The following is a 23,408-nucleotide window of genomic DNA, read 5'->3' on the forward strand; positions in this document are numbered from 1 at the left end:
AGAGTGAGTAACAAATAGACGAAAAAATAGTATGTTATTATATTATTGTTTCTATCAAAGCCATTTTTTATTCGAAAAATATAATTTTATTCATTGACACAAATACAATGGATACTTTAAAATTTCTTAACGTATAGTTTTCAAACGTAATGGGGTCAGGCCGTGGGGACGTTGAAAGCCTTTCTAAAAGGTGTAAGACAATAGTGCTCCAATTCCAACTTTGTGCAATTCAAATACAGCAAGTGTTTCGAGATAAAAGTTGAGAAAATAACTAGTTTTAGACTGTACCGAGTCCCTAGAGTCCAAGGAGGCCTATATGTTATGGTCATAATAAACGTATGAACGTGATTTAATATGGTGTTAAACTTTGATTTAGAATAGGAACAGTCTTGGCCTAGTGGCTTTAGCATACGACTTTCATTCTTGAGGTAGTAGGTTCGATCCACGGCTGTGCATTGGTGACATTCTGTCTATGTACGCATTTAACATTCGCTTGAATGGTAAAGGAAAACATCGTGAGGAAACCGGCTTGTCATAGACCCAAAACGTCGACGGCTTGTGTCAAGCACAGGTGGCTGCTCACCTACTTGTCTGTTAGATTGACAAATGATCATGAAACACATATAGAAATCTTAGACATCATTAATCCTTGTTTTTTAAAAATTTCTCTTTCAGTTGTAGTGTTATGAATGATACGAATAAAGTTCATTTTATTTCTCTATGCCCAAAGGGAAACATTTATTTCTCACTTGGACTTTGAACTCTATGGGCTCCTAAACACATCGGGCCTTCGATGTTTACCACGTGACCCTGTTAAATACAAAGTTGTACATCAATACATCTTACTTCCACCGCAACAAAGAAGGCTCTCGGAGGCATTAAAACTTGCTACTCGAAAGGACGTTAATGGCCAACAACTTCAACTTTGTATACTGAAGTACTAATTGTGGAGTTTTAATAAGGTTTTTGTATAGTTCCGTTATAAGGATTATTCGTCCATCGCATTCCGTTAAGTTTAAGCATTTAGAATATGTAAGCGCTATCTATTATTTAAAAAAAATATATCTAATTGTTTGAATAAGGATAATATTTCGGTATAACGATCTATTCATAACGCACAAAATGTATCTTTCTTTTATTATTCTCACAAACAAAAAAGTATAGTCTTTTAAATTACTCCCAGGGAACGGTCAGATCAATTAGATATTTACACATATCTGGTTATGTATAATGTTACCTAGGTATATAATAATTAATTAATATAATATCATATAATTAATCTATAAATTAAAAATGAATCGCGTGAACGGCTCGACCGATTTCGCTAATTCTTTTTTTGTTGTGTTTGTTATTGTCAGGTTCTTATGAAAGAAAAAAATTGAGTAAATTGTGCGGAAAATTAGAAAGCGCCGCCATATTTAATAATCATGACTTTTGTAACGATAGCAATATTTTTAAGTGCATAGTGCTTTTACAATTCAAACTTTTGAATGGGAAGAAAAATAAATATGGTTTAAAAAAATGCTTCGATCGGAGTTATTATATTGATAAAATACATCCAAAATAATTTTTACAATCGCTAATTGTTTGTAGCATTAATCTTGATAATCCATGTTTTACACATAGCCAGTTATATGTCGTCTGTTCCCGTGTCGTAGTACGAACAAAATTATTTCATAAAGCATTTTTAGTCAATTATACCAATTTGAAATCAATATTCATAGTCAAGACATGACAACGTCTGTCGGGTCTAGTATAAAATATATTTTCTAAATTTATTTAATATTCATTATTGTGATCTTATAGCATTTTCTTATCCAATTGCAGACATGTTCTTTTTTATACACAAACGTTTTAAAAAAATGACAGCATAAATGTCACTGCCATATCAATCACTTACATAAATTCGCACATTGACAGCTGTCAAGTTTCAGTTACCTAGCTGCGATCAGTATTGTAAAAGAGGGCTGGATTTCTGCCATTTCCAATTCGGGAAAGAAATTCGATATTAAATATTCTATTGCTTAACAACAACAGAAAAACTTTTCCATATTGTATAGTTGGTACATAAATCTAATTCTATTAACAACTTTTATATGACGCTAGACGATAAATTCGACGTTTGCCAACGAGATGGACTGATCAAGTCAAAGACTCTTCGTCCTCAAAATTATACACCATTGTAAAAGAAGCATAAGACTGAAATTTGTGGAGAAAAATGATTTTGGCCGGCAGCGCGCTTGCGAGCCTTTATACAGTGCGAGTGTCCATGGGCGGCTGTATCACTTAACATCAAATGAGCGTCCTGCAACAAAAAAAATTGCGCCATAGTGAACAGGTGTCTACAATACTTGGACATGACATTTACACATTTACATATACGGTAAATTAAACTTATATAGATTAATCTACTATGAAAGCTTATAACGAAATATATATAATTGGCATATATTTTTTCTATCCATATCTAACTTACATATAAAAAAATATATTTTTTGTAGTATTTTAGATTAAGGTTTGTGTAAGATTTTATAAGATTTGGCTATTCACTTCTTGTACTTTACCCATCATATTTCCTGTTTTTATAAGGGAGGGAATTTTCTATAAATGTAACGAAGTGTAAATAAATAAAATTAGAAGTTTTTCGAAGAGCAATGAAGATAAATTAACTATGTGTATACATACTTATATAAGTATACTCAAAAGAGATAGGATGAGAAAATCATTAGGAAAATGTCAAGGATAGAGGACGTTATAAAGAGTATTCGAAACGGACGGGACAGGCCTTCCGAAGAGCTTTTCAGTTGGGAAGTGGAGGAAAATTGGTTCACAAAAACTGGTAAAAGGAAGGCAGACAGCACAAGAGGCAGGGTTTGTCCAAGAGTGGGCCGGCAAGGGGCAGATTGAAAAACTTGTAGGCAAGTTTGATTTTCTTTTATGTAAAATCCGGCTTTTTATGTAAGACACGTGTATTTTTACAATATCATAAAGGAGTCGAAAGACGATATCTAAACACTGATTGGCCAGCCCCCTGTTATATATATCCTTACCTACAGGTACAATCAAATTAGGTTAAAATATTTTTGTATACAACACCTGATCATTGATTCACGGGCGTTGAAGGTTAGCTTCGCTTAAACAAATAGAAAGTATATATAGATATTTGGATTTTATTGTAAGATAATTCATTGCGCACGTCCGACACAGTCGCCCATCAAAGAGCAACTAAACTTAACGACTGACAAATTGACATAATGACAATTTGCAGTCTGTAAGATGTCTGTTCTATTAGTATGCTAACAAAACAAATGACATCGTGTTCTCGTATTACATTATCTCTGTCATGTAATAAATACATATAACAATAGCTATTTTAGTTATGTTTTAGGTTAATTTCAAATATTTTGTAGTGTTAGTTTAGCCTAAGCGTGATAAATAAAAGTATCGAGCGGAAGGATCCAAATGAGTTCGATTTTGGCAAGATCATCTATCTTCTTACGTACGTGGCGATATTGGGAATACGATTTTTATTTTTTACTTAAGAAAATCCAAAGACGATACGAAGGATAGTTTGTTTTACGCTCAGCTGTTCAAGCATAGGTCACTAGTGGAAAATTAATAAAAATATCGTTTCAAACGTAAAATAAGTAGTAATAATAATTATTAAAAAGAATTAAATAGAAAATGAAAACAAATTTTTAAAGTTTGTTCTCTATTGCGTGTATCTTTGACGCTGGCAGCATTTCCTCGCTGTATACTTTACTATACTATACTTGTTCGTTGAGCGAAGAAAGCACCAGCTCTGGGGTCAAAAGTACTATCTATAAATATCTAAAAAAGTTCTTACAATCACAATATGTGTTTAAACACTAAAACCAAATAAATCTTTTTATTGTAAAATTTTATTCCACAATTTAAATCTAAAGATTTTTTTTTATTTTTAAATTAACGAGTTGTTGTCATGTGCTTTTCAGACAATGCATCAATCACATAAGTACAACGAATGGATGCGGCATGGCTAGCACCGGGGTACAGAGAGCAGACATGCAAGCACGAACCATCGGCCACTGTCTCCAAATCAGCATCCTGATCATTTTCATGCTATTGGGCTTCAATGAAAGCCAAGGTAAACCATAATACTTTATTTAAAACAAAATCGTTCTGACGCTAGAACCAACACTAGAAGACCCTCTGTGGTGATCGGGTAGACTATATGTCTTCCGTGCTATATAGTACAGGCTTAGTAAAAAGTATATAAGTAATACTTATATGTCGGAGAAATATCGTCATTCCATCGATATTGACATTGCATGTAACTAATGTGCGAGCACAAAGGACACGAATAATTTTCTTACAGTACTTAATTTAGATTGATTCCTTTGAACATTATAAATAACACTTTGGTTTTAATTATAACGAGCAGCTTAATTCACCGATCTGCCTTTTAATCACAATCTACCCAAACACAAATCATAAAGACCCGACTTGATTCAACGTCTCATCACCACAATGCTCCACTGAATACTCAATCAGTACCTGCGTTTCCTTCGTTGTCCAAAGTCAAGATGGCGCCTTGACCCCACTCGGCATCTGTTGTGACAGGAAAGAATAATGTCGCTGTATTATCGTCACTCTAATTTGAATTTGATTTACACTTCGGTCTAAGTAACACGTGGTTGGCTATGCTAACACCAATAATTAAAAAAAAGTAGAAATAATTGAATTTCACGGTATTTCGTTTACTACAAAATAAATTTAATTTATACTTTAGCCTCAATAACACGTGGTAATCATGATATTGAATTGTAGCTTATATGACACGTTTGTCGGTTTACCATAGCAGTGCCATCTATTGATTACTTACTCAATCCAGTCGAAAGGTATCGACATCAATAAAATAAAATTGCGACTATAATTATAGATCTAAGCTATCCTATCTCTTAAGTTGGACCAGACTGCTCACGGTGTGCCAATTTAATTTAAAATCGGTTAAGCAGTTTAGGAGTCAATCGCGGACCAACATCCTGACAGGAGATTTATATATATTAAGATATATACAAAAATGAACCCCTATTTCCCTTGGTCACAGCATCACGAGTGTATGGATGGACCGATTTCGCTAATTCTTTTGTTTGCTATTGTCAGGAGAAGGTTCTTATGAAATAAAACAATAAGGAAATATCGCGGAAATTATAAAATGTAAAAATTCTTAACCACCAGATTAAGTAATCATTAAGATTCGATCGGAGTTATTATACTGATAAAATACATATAAAATAATTACAGTCGCTAATTGTTTCGCCAGTTCCATGTCGGAATACAAACAAAACTTAATTATACAAATTTGAAATCAATATTCATAGTTAAGACGTCTGTCGGGTCCGCTAGTATCATATATATAATAAACGTAATCTAAGTCATATTAATGTCATATATTGAGTTGATATGAAGAATGTTAGTTGTCCAATATTCTTAACCTACATAGTAAAAATAATTCATAATGTATATATGTATATAACTAATTGTTTTAAAAAATTTGAACACTGGCAGTACCAGTGTAAGGAAGGAAATGCCACTCCTCGTTGTATTGCAATATTTTGTTGAGCAAGGTCTTTAGTTCCCTTAGTATTAAATCTTTAGTTTTATTTACATTTTTGTTTAAAGAAAATACTTTTTCAACAGATTGAAGTTATGTTTTATTTAACTTATAATTATTTAAAAAAAAAATGTAATTGTTAAAAATTAAAATTATGAAATTAATTAAAAAAATTAAAATTAAATGTAGTTATTAAATAATTCTAAGTTTATGACTATACATAACTTCAATTAATTGTAAAAGTATTTTCTTTAAATGTGTAAAAGTTATTTTAATAAAAGACTACTACATTTTTGTTGTTTATCTTATAGCATTGGATTATAGCAACTAAATCTATGTCAAAAGTGTGTGTGTATATGTATGTATGTGTGATTGTACATGTATACCTCCTATAGACCCAGTCAAGCTGTAAAAATTGTTTGGTTTGATTTAAAATATTTTATTTAACAGATCGCTCGAAAGCGATAAGTCCGCCAGTTTTCCCTTTTCATTAATCGATTTCAACTGTATTCAAAAAAGTATTAATAAATAAATAAAATAAGATATTAAAAATAAAATAAAAAAAGAATGTCTATTTAAAGAGTTTTGATAATCACTCAAGCCAAAGGACAAAGCAATGAAATATCTAAAATCTTATCGAAATCTGTCGATCCGAAACAATGATTCGCTAAACCGATTATACCGATTGCATAACACCAATTAGTTCAGTACGGCCATAGGCCATTATTTCGTTTTTACGACCACATTCACTTAACTGCAAATGCTAACGGGAATATTAGTCTGTGGTCTGTTTGTTCAGATAGAACAAAATTAATTTCATTTGTTACGCATGATACGCATATATTAGGTGCTCCATTTATGTTTGCAATAAATCATCTATCAAAACCGACAAGCAGGCGCTACAAGGGCCGACATCGCGAGATCTCTGGAATACCAGATACCTCTCAATGGACCCTTCATGGGCGGTGGTTATCACTTAACATCTGCTGAGCCTCCTGCCCGTTGGCCCGTTGGTCTATAACAAAATGGCTCAGCCTCAGATTTCCGTATGTGTTTTATGATTTCTTAATCTAATAGGCAAGTGCCTGACACACGCCGTCGACTTTTAGGGTCGAAGATAAGCCGGCTTCCTCACGATATTTCCTAAACCGTTCCGCACATACGCACATAGCAAGTCCATTGGTGCACAACCGGGGAGGTCGCTCGCTGGAGTTACTAGGCCAACATTGTTAGATAACCTGACCTTAACTTATATTTGAGTTGATGCTGGCTGCATAAAAAGTACACTGCCAAACTTTTAAAATTTGTTTTAATTTTCCATTTCTATATTTTGTATTATTATTATTATTACTGCGTAGGTGAAGAACTGTCTAATACTGTGTATTTGTGTACAACAAAATATATTTATTTCATTAATGTATTAAGATATAATCTTTTCATTAAAAAACTTAAATGTTTTAATATTCATATGGTAATAACTTAAGATAAGTTATATACTTTTTACGATGAGTTGTAATATTTGGATTTTTTGACAAGTTTTTGAAGTCCAAGCTTGCAGTAGACGTAGGACGGAGCTTTTTAAAAAAGTTTTTTGAAACTTTGCTTTTCTGTGATACCGTGTCCCATTAATTCATTTATGCAGCCTCAAACACAATTAGATTTTTTTTAATTTCACATTGAAGAACACTACAATAAGCGAAATTGTATAGTGTACGCTCACACCCCTAAAGAAGCTGCTCAAGTGTTCGGAAAGGTACAACGTGGTCATCATCCTGCGTGATGGTTTGGTGGGGCATATCTTATCAAGGAGTCACAAAACTATTTTTTTGTGAAAAAGGAGTAAAAACTTCAGCCAAAGTGTATCAAGGTACTGTCTTGGATCATGTTGTGAATCCTGTCAGCAATACACTTTTTTAAAATATACCACGAACTTTCCAGCAGGATTTTGCACCTGGCAAGAAGGCACGAACTTCCCAAGCCTGGCTTGAAACGTTCCGATCCTTTAGACTTCAAATTATGGTCAGTTTCAAAGGACATGGCCTGCTCTAAACGACACGGCAATTGATTCTTTTAATAATCTTGGAGCAAGCTGTGGAAAAATTTCCCTTGGAAACAGTGTGTAAATCCATAGATTCGTGGCCCAACAGATTAAAGACCTGTATCAAAGCCAAAGGTGGCCATTTCGAATAGAATATTGTTTTACTTTTTGCTGAGACTTTGATAAATATGTAGGTATTAATTTTAATAATATTACATTACTTCATTTTAAAAAACAAACATTTTCATTTGTAACAGAACTTATGGCTGGACTAGGAATATTAAAAAAAACATCCACATATCAGACACAGGTCTATTGTCATAAAATTAAAAAAAAGGGAATCGTTAATAGGAAATTAAAAGTGGAGGTGAGGCTGGAGACGTTATATTAAGTGTTGCCAATGGTTCTACCAGAAGATTCCCGAATGCAGTTTATCTGCCTATAGAACATTTACGTAGTGCATTTGTGTTCAAACTTAGAGACAAATCAACACTAAGTCGGACAGGACTTAACCCGCAATTGTCAGGATTATTTGTTAACTAGCGGTTTTCCCAGCTTACTGAACTTAATTAGGTTTTAACTAAACAACGAGTATATTAAATGTCGGGTTTAATCCTTAATGTAAGAATATTTAATTATTATTTCTTACTATTTCATTGAATACTTAAAATTTAATTATACTGGCTAATATCGTCTCTACTGAAGCGAGCTGTCAATAACGAATATCAATCGAATTTTTGTTGTAGTAATTTGTATCGTCGTTGTGAAAAGAGGAAAGGGGTCTAACTTGCGTTTCAATATTTCCTAAAGAGTATAACACAAGTTCATTCAAGCGGCGGCTAAATAGGCATCTTCTTGACAGGAGCCCTCCAATAGGCCGTGTCTCACTTAACATGAGCTGAAATTGGGGATAAACGTTTATCCAGTTATGTATAAAAATTCTAATATTTGACATCGATCACCCAGACCACGGACGTTGAATTTGTGCTGGAACGATAATTTCTAATAAAATTTTCGTTATTCCTTTGCCGTATTTTCCTTTGAAGGACTCTCCATAAATACCTATAGATATATTTATCGGTAAAAAGAGCTTTAAATTTTCTCAGGCAGAATGCAAAAGCGACTTGAGAAAAGTTAGTGGGTACTCACATGTATCTCTGAGTACCACGGAGGATGTTGTTCCTACATATCCACATTAAGAATGGACCGTTAAGAACCGAATATAAGTAAAAAATCAATTACACTAAAGATATAGCCAAAGATGGAACACATATTAACAAAAAAGTTCAATGTATTTACGAAAGGAAAAAAATTGAATACTTTTAAACTAAGTGGATATTCTTAATACAATAAGTATTCCGTGATAGCTTTCATAAGTCAAGGTATATAAAATTTATTTGCACATACAAGCTTTAAAAACAATAATAAGTTGCAACGGACTATTACTATTTGGATCGTCTTGAAAACGTCTGCTAAAAGACGAACTAAGCGATCAATTGACTTTATTTCATCCGCTATAGTAAGACACATAATAAAAGCGAGGCAAACATTTTCTTTACAAAAGCGAACAAATTAGAACACTCTTAGCATTCTTCCGGTCCATTGTTGAAGTACAATGAGGATTCTGTGCACTGCACGTTTGATTGCAAACAATATTGTCGATAGTTGAAGCACGGCCAATTAATTTAAAAGTATTGCAAAAGATTTTAACTTAGAGAGCGTTCAAGTATTACGTCACGCAATTTTTGGAGATTCAATAGTAAAACGTTTCGTGACCACCCCCAGTGACTCTTTATACCTAAAACTTACGATTAAATCTATCGTATCGTACTGGTAAGTCGAAAATAATATTATCAATAACGCGTAATTCAATCCCCGCCCCGCATCTTAACGTTTTACAAGAGTACCCTCACCCTCAAAATTCGTTACTTAATACTTGAACGATCCCTTATCACAGATCCTAAAATGCAGAGAAATAAACAAACTAGTGGCGCTACAATATTTTTAGGTTTAGGCTTCAGATTTCTGTATCTGTTTCATGATTTCTCAATCGAATAGGCAAGTAGGTGATCAGCTTACTGTTCACTGTTCGAACGAATGTTAAATGCGCACATAGAAAGTCCATTGGTACACAGCCGGGGATCGAACCTACGAGCTCAGGGATGAGATTTGCACGCTAAATTGTATTTGGCCTATTGGCCAACACTGCTCATTGCATAAAGAGTATAAAACAATAATCTATTTTAAGTCGGCGTTAAGTCATAATCAAGCATTCAGCAATTGTATGAAATCTAATATGAGCTTTTGGCTCCAATATCAATTAAATCAAATTAATAAACTCCATAGGTTTTGTGGGTTACAAGTATACTTTATTAATAAGTTATCTTACAGTTACACACATATTGTAAAAGAAAACTCTTAGTCAATATACAAAGCCAAAACAGATTACATTGACAAACAAACTAATATACGATTTAGAACACATAAGTCAATTCCCTATATTAATAGATTTAAAAATTTATATTACACATTAAAAAGCTTATTATTTAAGTAAAAAAAATATTAGTACTGATAAATAAAGTCAAAAGTTTTCTTCCGAAAATATTTCTCAACATCTTTGGTACAAATTTGCATGCAATATCCGAACTTTATATTGTACCACCATAACATTTTTGTACCATAGTCTTGTAAATAAATTATTATTATTATTATAAGCTGGAAATTGTCTACATCTTCATAGTGAATTGTAGTTAGCTAAATCCCGGTACATAGGGGAATTTCGCAGATAATTCGTGTTCGAGTGAATAACTTGTCGCACAGGGATGATTCTTAAATTACTTAATAACAAAATTAATGAGAGAAAATTGAATTAATAAAAGCTATCAATCCGCCTATTAAGAACTTATCCGCCTTCACATTTTGCTGCATTTTTTTAGATACAAAGCAGTCATTAAAAATCTCCATAATTTTTTAACAGCGTGTCTAGTAGAGTATAGTAGTCATTCCGAAACAAAAATGGATTTCCAATAAACGTTAAGCTTTATTGCATGTAAATCGGGGGCTTATAGCATCTATTGAAATATCGAGCTTTAAGCGCGCTCTCAAACATATTTTGTGTCAATATACCGTTAAACGGGAAAATAGGTGTGATTGAATTTGGTAACGGAAAATTTTACTTGTCCTTTGTTTATAATATTTGTTTTGCATAAATATAAAACAATTATTTTTTTACCTCTTGTTGGTTCTATTAAACAAAAACTTAGCTAAGCTTAAATTGTATCCGTTAAGTAATTTAGAAGACGACCGTATACATAAACATTTAATCGTGAGGTTGATTAGAAATTGTATTATAAATTGTCGGGTAGATATAAAATTTTAAAGCACTGGTCCTTGTGTCCCTTATTCTACTAAAAGGTTCATTGTTAAACAGTAACGTGAAATAAAGCATCGTTAGTAAACTAATGCCTACACCACCTACATCCAGACTAAAATTACATCAATCAGGGCCATTGACTTCCTCAATACAAATATAAAATAAATTACCGGAAAATTTTAAATGTAATTACACCGGTACAGAGTAATTAATTTAATTTCAAATAAAAGTTAAGTTTATTAATAATGTATGCACATTCTCCTTTTCGCATCGTGCGAAAGCAAATATAACAAGTAAATGATGTATATGTCGTCCTATGTCGTCCGACAAGCACAGAAGGATGATGCCACCTAAGGAATAACGATTATGGAATCGGATAAAGATACTACCGCGTACTATAACTCCCAACAGCTCCCAGATAGCGATGCTGAAACAATGACCTTGAATAACGGAGCTAATTACATCGAAATCGCATACAAATATTTCGATATCGGCAGCCATAGAGTACCAGCTCTTAGGCCAATATTATCAATTTTTAATTTCTTAACCTACATAGTATTAATAATTACTAAAAATTTATAAATAATAATTAAAAAGATTGGTCTCTGTGGCAGTGTACCTTAAACGCTGGCAGCATTTCCCCGCTGTATTGCGGTACTTATTCGTTGAGCGAAGAAAGCACCAGCTCTGGGGTATCCGATACCATCTACGAGGCGCCAAATTAGTGCTGGCATCCAGCATCGGCTAATTTGTATGTTAAACACAAGATAGCTTCATTTATAAAAAAAACAAAGAACAGATGTTATTAATTTGTTTCATTAGAACGTAGAATTGAAGCGCTGGACGGACTGGACATTTATTTTTTGTTACTTGATATTTTAGATTGAATAGGATTATCTTTTTACGCCTGTAAATTTTAAGATAGCTATCACTTAGATTAAAGAGATTACCGCCGCTCAAAAACGGATAGTAGTGTTACAATTTATATTGGTAGGCGAATTATTTATTTATTTAAACTTAATAATTATATCTTTACACAATAATGCCTTATTTACGTATATTACCTTTTTATATTTTTCTCAACAGTCGTTCGAAAACTTCGCTTTAATTATAATAGGTATTGATTTATTAGATCTGAACATGCATGTCAATTATCAGGCACAATTGTCTATCTACAATCTAAGAAAAAAAAACATGAATCCATTAACCCATGTAGGATTGCAATGCATTTATTAATTTAAAAAATCTCACGTCGATACAAATAAAATAATTTTGTTTTAATCAAAAACAAACTGTTGATATATTCAATGCAAGCGTACACCGCATAGTTCCTGGCGATAGGCCGGGAAAATCATGAACAAAACAGCCGGAAATATTTACCTATAAACACACAATGGCCTAGTGAAGACTGCAACTCTCATCCATGATCCATCTTTCATGTGTGAAATAAAATATCGTGAGGACACCGGTCATAATCCCAAATTAAAAGCTCAATTACTATGATTACTTTTATTATATTATTTACTCTTATAGTAATAATGAATTTTACATGCAGAATGCTTCAACTTTACAACTTCGCTCATCTAGAAGCACGCTGAAGTTTCCTCTTCATTGTTGACATCGCCACCGCACTGCACGATTTCGTTCGGCGTTTCTTGTAAAATTAGCATAGCATATTTTTCTAATCATAATATAGCTTCATTGCGGCTAAATAGACACGTGGACAGGCGTGCCCTCCTATAGGCCACATTGGTCGGAATTTTGGCCAAGACCGTCTAGTTCTTGCAGACATCTAAGGAACCGAGACCATTTATTTAGGTGGACGCGCTATGAAATGACAGAACACTTTCGTATGAGGAAATTAGCAAAGGAGACTCAAGAGATTATAGCACTTATATTTAGACTTGTTAATTCTGCTTATGTGAAGCGTGTGCAAAACTCATTTACCAGAGCACTAACGAAATAACAATATTTTGTTAGGTTTAAAGCTGTACCTACGAAACTTGCTCTTGGCAATAATTAGGTACTTGGTAGAAATGTTAAATATTAATATGGGATTTATTTTACTCAAATATATCTAACTTCATTCAGATTTATTATGATTTATTTACCTAAATTTGGATTGTAATATATAGATTTTGGAGTGGTTAAGTAGTACAATACACAGTGGTAGGACAGAAAGCAGTGTATGTATTTCGATAAATCATCGGATGTTAAGACTAAGTGCAAAGTACCACTTAAAAGTCGGAGAGAGCGCTTTTCATGACACTTCTTTTGCACCATTGTATAGACTTAGGGGTGTTCGAGCGAAGCGTGTACCACTAGTTGAAAACACCCATGGACACGTTGGGACACGTTGATTGGGTGCCCATGGGTGGGTGGTGGATACTCCTGTACTGTGTTAAAAAAAGTTGACTATTTGGTTTGATAGTATTAAACACCGTACCTCTAAATAAATAAATTAGGAGACTAATTAATAGCACTAGGAATTAGTCTTGTTTATTAGTGTTACTGCATTTAGGAGTCGGTTAATGTTTTATCGCTTTTTGACAAGCGAAAAATGTTTTTCCGTTCCATGTATATAATAGAATAAGAAAAACATTGTAATGTATCCGAAAATCATTTTCATTTGAATGTGAAATTTGAGTAGCGTAGACTTTTCGTGTTCGTCTTTCCCAGTACCATTGTACTAAGCTCGTAGACACTTCCATTTGCATTAATTCCTTGTTGAGACGATGTAAAGTCGACAAAATTGCTACTAATTTCAAAACTTTAGCTTTAATTTGTTGCATTGCGGAGTTTTAAGTCGTTATTTTCTAGATCCAATTTGTATCATTACGAGAATATATGAGGGTACTTAATGAGATTAAAATAGCACAGATTTAACGAGGCTTTTGGTAGTGTTTGCGTCTGTAAAATTTTATGTATACACTACTGCGTTACACATTACACAAATTATTATTGGTGAGTCTATTTATAAAAAACGAGCAAGCTTTGAATCAAGTGCTAACCGCCATATAGACAGCTGCAATGAGATGTTTGCTACCCGCAATTTGTTGCCGACCTTTGAAGGACTGAAACCCCTTTTTCTTGCCCCCTCTACTTGACTTGCGAACTGCTAGTAAATATAAATATAGAATTAATTTACTCTATTTTCTGTTGACGTTTATAAGTGTAGAAACAGAAAAAAGGTCAAAACTGCTACAGTAGTGAATGTGTCAGCCATAGCTACAGTTTTACAGAAACAGAAAGAGTATAAGAGTATAGAAAAATATGACAGCGAAACGGTATAGATAATACAATATTTAGAGATAAAAAAGACAATTCCGCATACACAAAACAGTGGAACAGTGTTGACAGTATTGGCTTTAGTGTCGCTGTATTGGCTGAAGTCGTGGGTTAAAACCCCGTCTATGTATGCATTGAATATGCGGTCAAGTAAAGCATCGAAACGGGCATACCTTTAACCCAAAAAGTCGACGGCTTGAGTCAGTCACAAAAGGCTGTTCACCTACTTGCCTAGTAGAAAAAAAGAAATGAACACGAAACAGAAATCCAAGGCCCAGATTTTTTTTCTAGTTTATGATGGATATCAAAGATCTCGATTATTTAAAAGCCTTGCCAATAGTAAGTCACGGTAAAGGCTCTTGAACACATATTTCTTTGCAGTAGCCAAAGGTTTGGTAATTCCAATTTTTTTTCCTAGGTAGGTATAAATTATAAACAATATAAATGAAAGGTTAAAGTCCCGTAATTTTGTCTATTTTATGTTAAGTAAATGCGCGCCTAACTATAAATTCAACTTTATAATTAAACACTGTATTCTCGTTTACATGAAACTCTTGAAACAGAATTTGGCGTCAGGTGGCTGTTTAGTCAATTTGCAGAACTCAACAACCTCACGAATAGTTCAGGCTTGGCTCGGTCTCTATTGAAATAGTATTATTACTAGCTTCTAGGAACTAAATCCCAGAATAGGTCACCAAACGTTACAAATAAATAATCGTTAAGGCAATGTGAGTCTGTAGAATAAGTGATATGTGTTTTAAGTCATGAGTCAAAACTCAAAACAAAAGACGAAGAAGAAGAAAGTTTTATGCTCGATTGTGATTGGTTAACGACATCTCTGAACTGACAACGCAAAACATTTTTTTACAGTTTTTTTGGATTCCGTTAATTTATCTACCAGTGGTCACGTCAGCCGTCTACGTGTGTCTACTTTATTATTGTATCAATCAATAATATATTGGATCACTCGCCATATAAAAATTAGGTACTCTATAACAAAATTACTGATACTAAAACTTCCGATAAATCTATCCGCACTTCCGTATTGAGATTTTTACCGAGCGATGCCAACATTACCATGTCTGCTTAGATATTGACAATTACAAAGCTATCGCGGAATATGCGTATGGTGTATCAAGAATACAGTTCACTTTCGCCCCAGCCGAATTAGGTATAACGTATTTCATATATATATATTATATTGTACTGTATATCGAACTGGCTGTAAATGTAAATTTACAATTAAATTAACTTCTATTTGACGTTCATAAGTGTACTTGTTTACCTATATGAATAAAGATATTTTGAGTTGAGTTTATTCCTTTCGTAAATATTTGAACCTTTCTGTATATTTTATGTATGCCATCTTTATATGTATATGTTAACTATATATGTTGTCAAATTGTTTTTGTTGTATTTAGTTTATGTTAGCTGTTACGACATAAATACAAAAACGCCTGAGTCTGTATCATTGTCGCATTTATTATATATTTAGGTTAATTTATTGTTGAATAGTTTTTTCCTTACTTCATTAGGTACATTCTCTATAGGAAAGTCAAGATTATATAACAGTGTTTCGTACCTAATACTGAAATGTTAAGAAGATTAATTACGTTAAAGTATTGATTAAAAAACTTGTTGGAACTTGCATATCTTAGCTTCAACTTTTTGTAAACTTTCAGCCGTTTTAAGTGATTTCGAGGCAAGGTTTTTGCTTCTCTTTTTATGATAGAAAAAGTATCTTAAACCATTTTCATACTTAAAACACTGATATGATTATCGGCTTAAATGCTTCACAGGAAATAAAATCGGCCAAATAATCCGGACATGTAAAATCTTGGTAAAAATATCTTCGAGTCGTGTTTTTATTAGTTTAACCTTTTATTTCCTGTGAATCAAAATTTGCACGTTTTATGCGTGGCAGAATATGCTAATTTTGGATTGTACCACCATAAAATTTTTGTACCACCATACCATTCTTGCAAATAAATTATTTTACCAAAAGAAATCTAGTTCTAGAACGTGATTCAAACTTGGATCTAATTTCAAGCTCAAGACGACATTGTTACTTTAGATCTGAAATAGAATATAGCGATCTAACTACGATATATCGATAAATAATATATATAAAAACAATTATACTAAATATATATACAAAAATGGAATGAATATATACAAAGAGGTGCAAACATTTACAAAAGGAAAAATTCGATATAAATTATTTAATACATTTAACTAAGTAATACCTACTTCGGCTGTGTTGTGATGATATATTTGCATACTAGCTCTAGGCTTAATTTTTATGAAATGACCAGCGGACCCGACAGACGTTGTCCTGTCTTAACAATGAATATTAATTTCGAATTGGTATAATTGACTAAAATGCTTTATGATATACAACATTATTTGTTTTTCTGGCGCGTATATAAATAGTTTTGTTGGTATTCCGACACGGGAACAGGCGACATATAACTGACCATGTGTAAAACATGGATTTTCAAGATTAATGCCACAAACAATCAGCGACTGTAATTATTTAAGATGTATTTTATCAATATAATAACTCCGATCGAAGCATATGTTTTAAACGATTTTCATTTTTCTTACATCCTCTTTGACGATATTTGCAGCACACATTCTGTCAATATTTATGTCAAACGCCATAAGGTTCATCAAAAAAGTTTGAATGAAGTAAAAAAAAAATATTTGCTATCGTAACAAAAGTATTCTTAAATTTTCTAATTTCCGCGCAATTTTCAGATTTTTTTCATAATAACCTTCTGACAATAACAAACACAACAAAAAATTTTGTGATATCGGTCAAGCCGTTCACGCGTGACCAAGGGATATAGGGATTCATTTTTAAGATACTCCGATGTTGAGAAAACTGATAGTGAGTAAATTCAATATAGTGGAAAATTCTTCCGGTTGAAAAATAGTTACATTAAAACGTAAGAGGCTTAGCTATGTCAAGAGGCTTCGCGTTAAGTTAGTTATATTAATAACGAGCCAGCTAACCGGGGCCGGCTTATGGTCACAGGGTTCCAATTACACTTGCCTTTATTAAATACGGTTAATTTTTAACCCGGCCAAGGTATTGGTGGAATTCCGTATTAACCTATCTTGTTGGAATTGCAAATTTTAGGATTTTAATCTAGAGTTATATATTTATTTATTCTTATTTAAGTACCCGACAGCTTTTATATTCTTTTAAACTAAATGAATAATAATTAACAAATAATGACCATGAAAACAATAATGGCGCTACAACCTTTTAAGGTCATGGCCTCAGATTTCTGTATCTGTTACATGATTATTTGTTAATCAATAGACAAGTAGGAGATCAGGCTTCTGTGCCTGACGCACGCCGTCGACTTTATGGGTCTAAGGCAAGCCGGTTTCCTCACGATGTTTTCCTTCACCGTTCGAGCGAAAGTTAAACGCGCACATAGAAAAAAAAGTCCGTTTGTACACAGCCGGGGATCGAACCTACGACCTCAGGGATGAGTGTCACACTTTGAAGCCACTAGGCCAACACTGCTCAAATAAACATTAACCCATTATTTTTATTATTTAGTACAAATCTGTCGAGCAACAAGATATGTATTAGACCATTTTAAAAGAGGGTGCTGAAAGCTGTATAATTCAAACTTTCTTAACAGGCCATACAAAAGGTGTTAACTCGACCAGCCCCGAAGTGCTTTGAATTCGCTTAAACTTTCCCTTAACTCCGGATTATAGCACAATGAAACCGCCACTTATATATACCGTAATTTTATTGTTCAATTTCATACCTTTTTAATCTATGAAATTGAACAATATTTTACTTTACTAATGGTACTTTAAATACTCGTGGAAATAGTATTTGTATCTAGTTTTTGTAAGTACTTGTACTGCTAAGACTATGTATGTATTGTATCGAGTACGACTAACCTCTACTTCAAATAAGGTTATCAGTATGACTTGTATGTTGGGGCACATACGGGCACCTATGTAAAACATATTACAATGTGATTACTGTTTTACAAGCGCCGCGTAGTAGTAGTAATTTAAAATAGTTTTTAGAATCACTCAGAATTCTTTTTTAATTTAAGTCATTTATTCTTTTTTTTAATGGGTTCTTCAAATCTTTACAGAATACAATAATTTTTAAATCTAGCCTTTTAAAAAGGTTTAGATAGAAGTTGGAGAATTTACTTTTTCCAAAAAAGAACATCTTTTAAAATGCAGACTAAATTCACTTGAGCTCTGCTCGGACTTAGCGTAATTATTTTTACCCATTTTTTCATTTGCAAGAGTTTCTTGATATCGTTTTTATCTTTTCTCTTGAGAATTATTAAGAAAGTGCGTATTGTTAGCTGTGAAGTCGGTCAAGGACTGTAAGCTATTTAAGCTTTTATTTAAACACATTTTGTACCCATTTTGTTTTCAAATTTCCATCAAAATGTCGCCTTGTAATTGAGATTTCCAATACAAACAACATCACACAAGGGTCCAATTGGTACGTTTAAGTCGTTCAGTAAATATCTAATGCGTAAGAAATAAGTAAAAGAAAAATAATTTATTAAACAAATAACTATCAATACAATCTGTATCAGACAAGCGTGACAGTGACAATTGTCCGCTAACAAAGACTAAAGATGGACCGAAATTGCTGAGAGCCTCTTAAAACCCTACTCACTGTAACCATCGCTTGTAGAGTTCACGAAAGCTTGGGAAGAAATAACAATGAAGTCCTTAGCAAGTGTGTTGTAGTAAACATAACATTACTGATTTATATAATGTTGAAATCTAGGCTATCAGAGCTTTCATTACACAACATATAGGAGTAGCTGACCCGCCAGAAGTCCTTCTGTCTTATAAAGATTAACGTTACTTTTATAAAAATAAGAGGGTAGTAGTAGAAAGGAAGATGGCAGTAAAATATCAAAAAAAAATCACTATGATATGGTATGAAAATATTGTCTGTTATTTACAGAACAGAGTTATATGAATCGGTCAAACCGTTTCAAATGAATTGTTCTATATAGAACTAATAATCTGTATTCAAATATTTTATAGAAAATCCAAAGTATTTAAAATGTGAAATGTCTTAGATAATGTGACAAAAGCTTACCTACCTGACACATAAAATTTTTTTCGCCTAGAGCCAAACCTTCCTAAAATTCTTATGCCCCTAACTAACATACCTACATATTTTTTTATATTAAAAATCAAATTTTCACTTATGAAATATAAATTATAGGTTTTAGGAAATCACTAGGAAATTGTTGATAATTCAGTAAGTAAATATACAAAACATGTAATCCAATAATTTTAATACAGATCTATATTAATTTATTATTTTAATTTAGTTAGAACCTGGCATTTGATTTTTGCCGCACCGAGATTTTATATGAGGTTTTAATTTGTAAATCCAGCCACTTTTGATTGTCCCCTTTAACAATAAGATTTCCCCCAGTATGGAGCGTGTGCCCTACGTTAGTAAACACTGCGCTAGAGTGTCAACCACTAGATATATACATATATATCTACCGTCGAAAGAAAATATCGTGATCTCTCGAATAATTACTGTATTGCTTTTTAAACACACGTTGATGTCAGCTTGTTAATGTTTTTTGTTATTCCGTTTGTCCCCTAATAGAATACAAAATTACGCGATTAGCACGAACAAAGGTGAGTTGATTAAGAAATTATTTGGGACGGGGACAATATCTCGTGTAATGCGGGACAGCCGGACCTTAATTTTAAGGATCGACCTGAGGGAAATAGAGATGTGCTAATAAATGTGACGTATACGAACGATAAACGCCTCTGAACTTATGAGATGAAAGATTTTTAACTGTTAATTCAGCGTTGAGGTGTTAAACTGTTGCTGTGTGAAGGTGTTTTAGTTCCTTAATATTGTAATGCGTGTATATTGCAGATTCAGAGCAATTAATATTAGCCAAATAGTTATCACTACCGTCGTAGATTTTTTTGTCCAGCGTAGGCGCCGATCACAGAGCAACTAGACTCAACTCAACTCAACTAGATCCAACGCTATACTGACAGTATAGCGTTGGATCGATCGTTAACTTTAAGAAATAGTCTTGCAAGACAAGATGGCGGATGTCTTTAATCAACGGTCAGTGTTTTTTAAATTTAGCTTACTTTATTATATACAATAGTTTTTAACTGTTAATTCAGCGTTGAGGGTTTAAACTAGATTTAAACGCGTGGAAGAAATGGGAACATACATTTATTTTACTTGAAACAGTCTTCAAATAAAAAAATATCTTAAGACATGTTCTTATATGAAATCATGGTGACCTCTTGCAAAACAAAATCACTATTTGTTAAATAAATATTACTTTATTTTTACATTTAGTTAATATGTAGTTTACTTCTATATTCAGATATTATATAAGTTATACCGTTTCTAAACTTGTATACTTAGGGATTACCATCCTAAAACAGGCATGCTGCCTAAGGGTTTAGTTTTTTCATAAAACTTATTTATTCGAAGTACACATATACATAACGCATTTCCTACACAATAAGTACAATCTATCTATTCTAAAATACATGACAGTTACGGTGAACATAAATTTTATAAAATATAGTAAACTTACATTTTTACTAGTAATTTCCCATTAAAAATACGTATTCGTCTAAGACTTATTCGCTTATTACGTAAAATGTATGGCTTTTCACGTGTTTGCGTAACTTATAAGTATTCACAGTACCCGAGACATCCCTACTCAGCAAACGTTGGAACAAATTAGGGTTGACACGTATTTTTGTGAGTTTAGTAATTTTAAAGTACTTAGTAACGGTTGAATTCGAACAACTTTTTAAAACTTTTTTAATTAACACCGTTTTTGATCATTTCCATTTACAAATAAAAAATAAAATACGATTCCTTTTTATTTTACGATTTTTCTTGAAGTTCCGTAGATTAGCTTGTGGTAACGGTAACAGCCCGAACGTCAAACTGTAAATCGCGCGAACAAAGTATAATGACCGCTAGAGATGTATAAAACTTCTCGATCTAAGCCACTGGGGCCGTTGGGCCAGTCAGTGCTTACACTGGTCTAGGTTATGCACAATTGTAATGGTTTATTTATTATAAACTATATAATAAAACAATCTGTACCTCTACAACATTTTTAGGTCTGGGCCTCAGTTGTCTGTATGTTTGATGATCATTTGTCAATCTAATAAGCAAGTAGGATCAGCCTCCTGTGCCTGACACGCCGTCGCCGTTTTCGGTCTAAGGCAGGTTTCCTCATGATGTATTCCTTCACCGTTCGAGCGAATGTTAAATGCACACATAGAAAGAAAATCTGGCCGGGGATCGAACCTACACCCTCAGTGATGAGTCGCACGCTGAAGCCACTAGGCCAACACTGCTCAATATACTTACAAACTTAATAAAACAGAATAATAAAAATTTGAACTACCTACAAACAAAAATTATACTAACTTACAAAAGTTATACTAAACTGGTGAAAGAATATCTCACATTGGTCGAAAATTCTCTGCATTTTTTTGTTGTCAATAGTCATAGTGCATGACAAATCTGCCTTCAGAAACGCTCAGTTGTGGAACGACGGACGTCGAAGTGATACGGATGGTATTTTGTATTCTGCCTTAACGTCCGATGATGCATGGCATATCTTAAAAAGTTATAATAAGCCCAGAGAATATGTCAGTCTGCTGTAACTTTATATCTATGAGGAACGAAAATTGAGGAGCAGCTATTACAGCTGTGTAGACAACCCTTAATTGAAGGTTCTATTGCACACATGCATATTGATAACCATTAGTAACACTTACGTCCAGTAAGTGCCAAACTGGTTAAGTGTTAATTGAATTGCATGATAACCTTAGCTCAACACGTTTGTGAAATTTGCAACAAAAACTAATAATTTTTTTCGCACAATAGGACATTTAATTTGGAAATAAATATAAAATAGTAGCTGCCCCAGCGAACTTCGTTTCTCCTTAATATGACTTTACTTAGCCTACCTTTTTAGTACATAACAACATGGAACATTTTGCTATGTTACCCTAGAGACGGTTCGGTTTTCCGGAATGAAATTTTTTAGATTTTTCTGTGAATATTTCTCTATCTATAAGTTCAAGTCATAATTTAATTAACAAATAAAATATAGGGGTTTATAGTAGTGAGGTGAAAATTGTGGGGTTGTATGTATTTTTGTATGAAGTATCACAAAAAAATAAAAACAAAAAATAAAATTTGGGGGTTACCCCTTATAACTTAAGGGTTTAAAATATAGATAGTAGCCGATTCTCAGACTTACTGAATATCCATAAAAAATTCATAAGAATCGGTTGAGCCGTTTCGCAGGAGAAATCGAAATTTTCGAAATCGTTCTGTTTGTAATTTTACATCAGATACGTCTTTATTTATATTTTTTTCGCATGATTGGACATTTAATTTGGAAATAAATATAGCCTATGTTACTCCGGCATAATGTGTTATTGGTGAAATACTTTTAGAAATGTCTAAAGAAATTAAATTTAAGAAATGATAAAAATAAATTTTACTACAAGCAGATAGTTCTTTAGTTATATATTTTTGGCACGAACGGACATTTAATTTGGAAATAAAAATAGCCCATGTTATTATGGCTTGACGTCGTATTATAGTGAAATAATTTTTAAATTCGGTCCGCTATGAATTTAATTTTTACACCCTTACTGGACGTAAGTGTTACTAATGGTAAACAATATACATGTATATTGCTTACGCTAGTATTAGCAACAGAAGCTTCAATTAAGGGTTGTCGTTGAAAGATGGACCCTTAGAAGATGGGACGGGCCTTAATATGGGATGGTCCTTAACTCCTTATGTAACCTTAACCCCGTATCACCTCCTTCGGCCAATGAAAAAAGCGGCGGACGGAAAATAATAAACGTTACAAATATTAGAGTCTTTCTCCAACTTCGATTCTCTTCCCATTGGAGTAGAGACTCTTGGGCCGTGGGGTTGAAGTGCACAGGCGCTAATAAAAGATTTAAGTTGGTGCCTGGTAGACAGTACCGGTGACCCCAGAGCTGGTGCTTTCTTCGCTTAACGAATAAGTATCGCAATACAGCGAGGA

At 33.1% G+C, this 23,408-nt stretch overlaps 1 protein-coding gene across 1 annotated transcript in view; it reads left to right on the forward strand.

Moving 5' to 3' along the window:
* The window catches only part of LOC123711218 (lachesin-like), a 133,621-nt gene that overhangs the window by 73,759 nt on the left and 36,454 nt on the right, over positions 1-23,408 (forward strand). The window contains exon 2 of the mRNA XM_045663703.1: positions 3,975-4,126. Coding sequence (XP_045519659.1) covers positions 4,015-4,126 — 112 coding nt within the window. The 5' untranslated portion in view covers positions 3,975-4,014. The remainder of the gene's footprint in view (positions 1-3,974; positions 4,127-23,408) is intronic.

Source organism: Pieris brassicae, chromosome 6 (assembly GCF_905147105.1).
Source record: "Pieris brassicae chromosome 6, ilPieBrab1.1, whole genome shotgun sequence".
NCBI classification, from domain to species: domain Eukaryota; kingdom Metazoa; phylum Arthropoda; class Insecta; order Lepidoptera; family Pieridae; genus Pieris; species Pieris brassicae.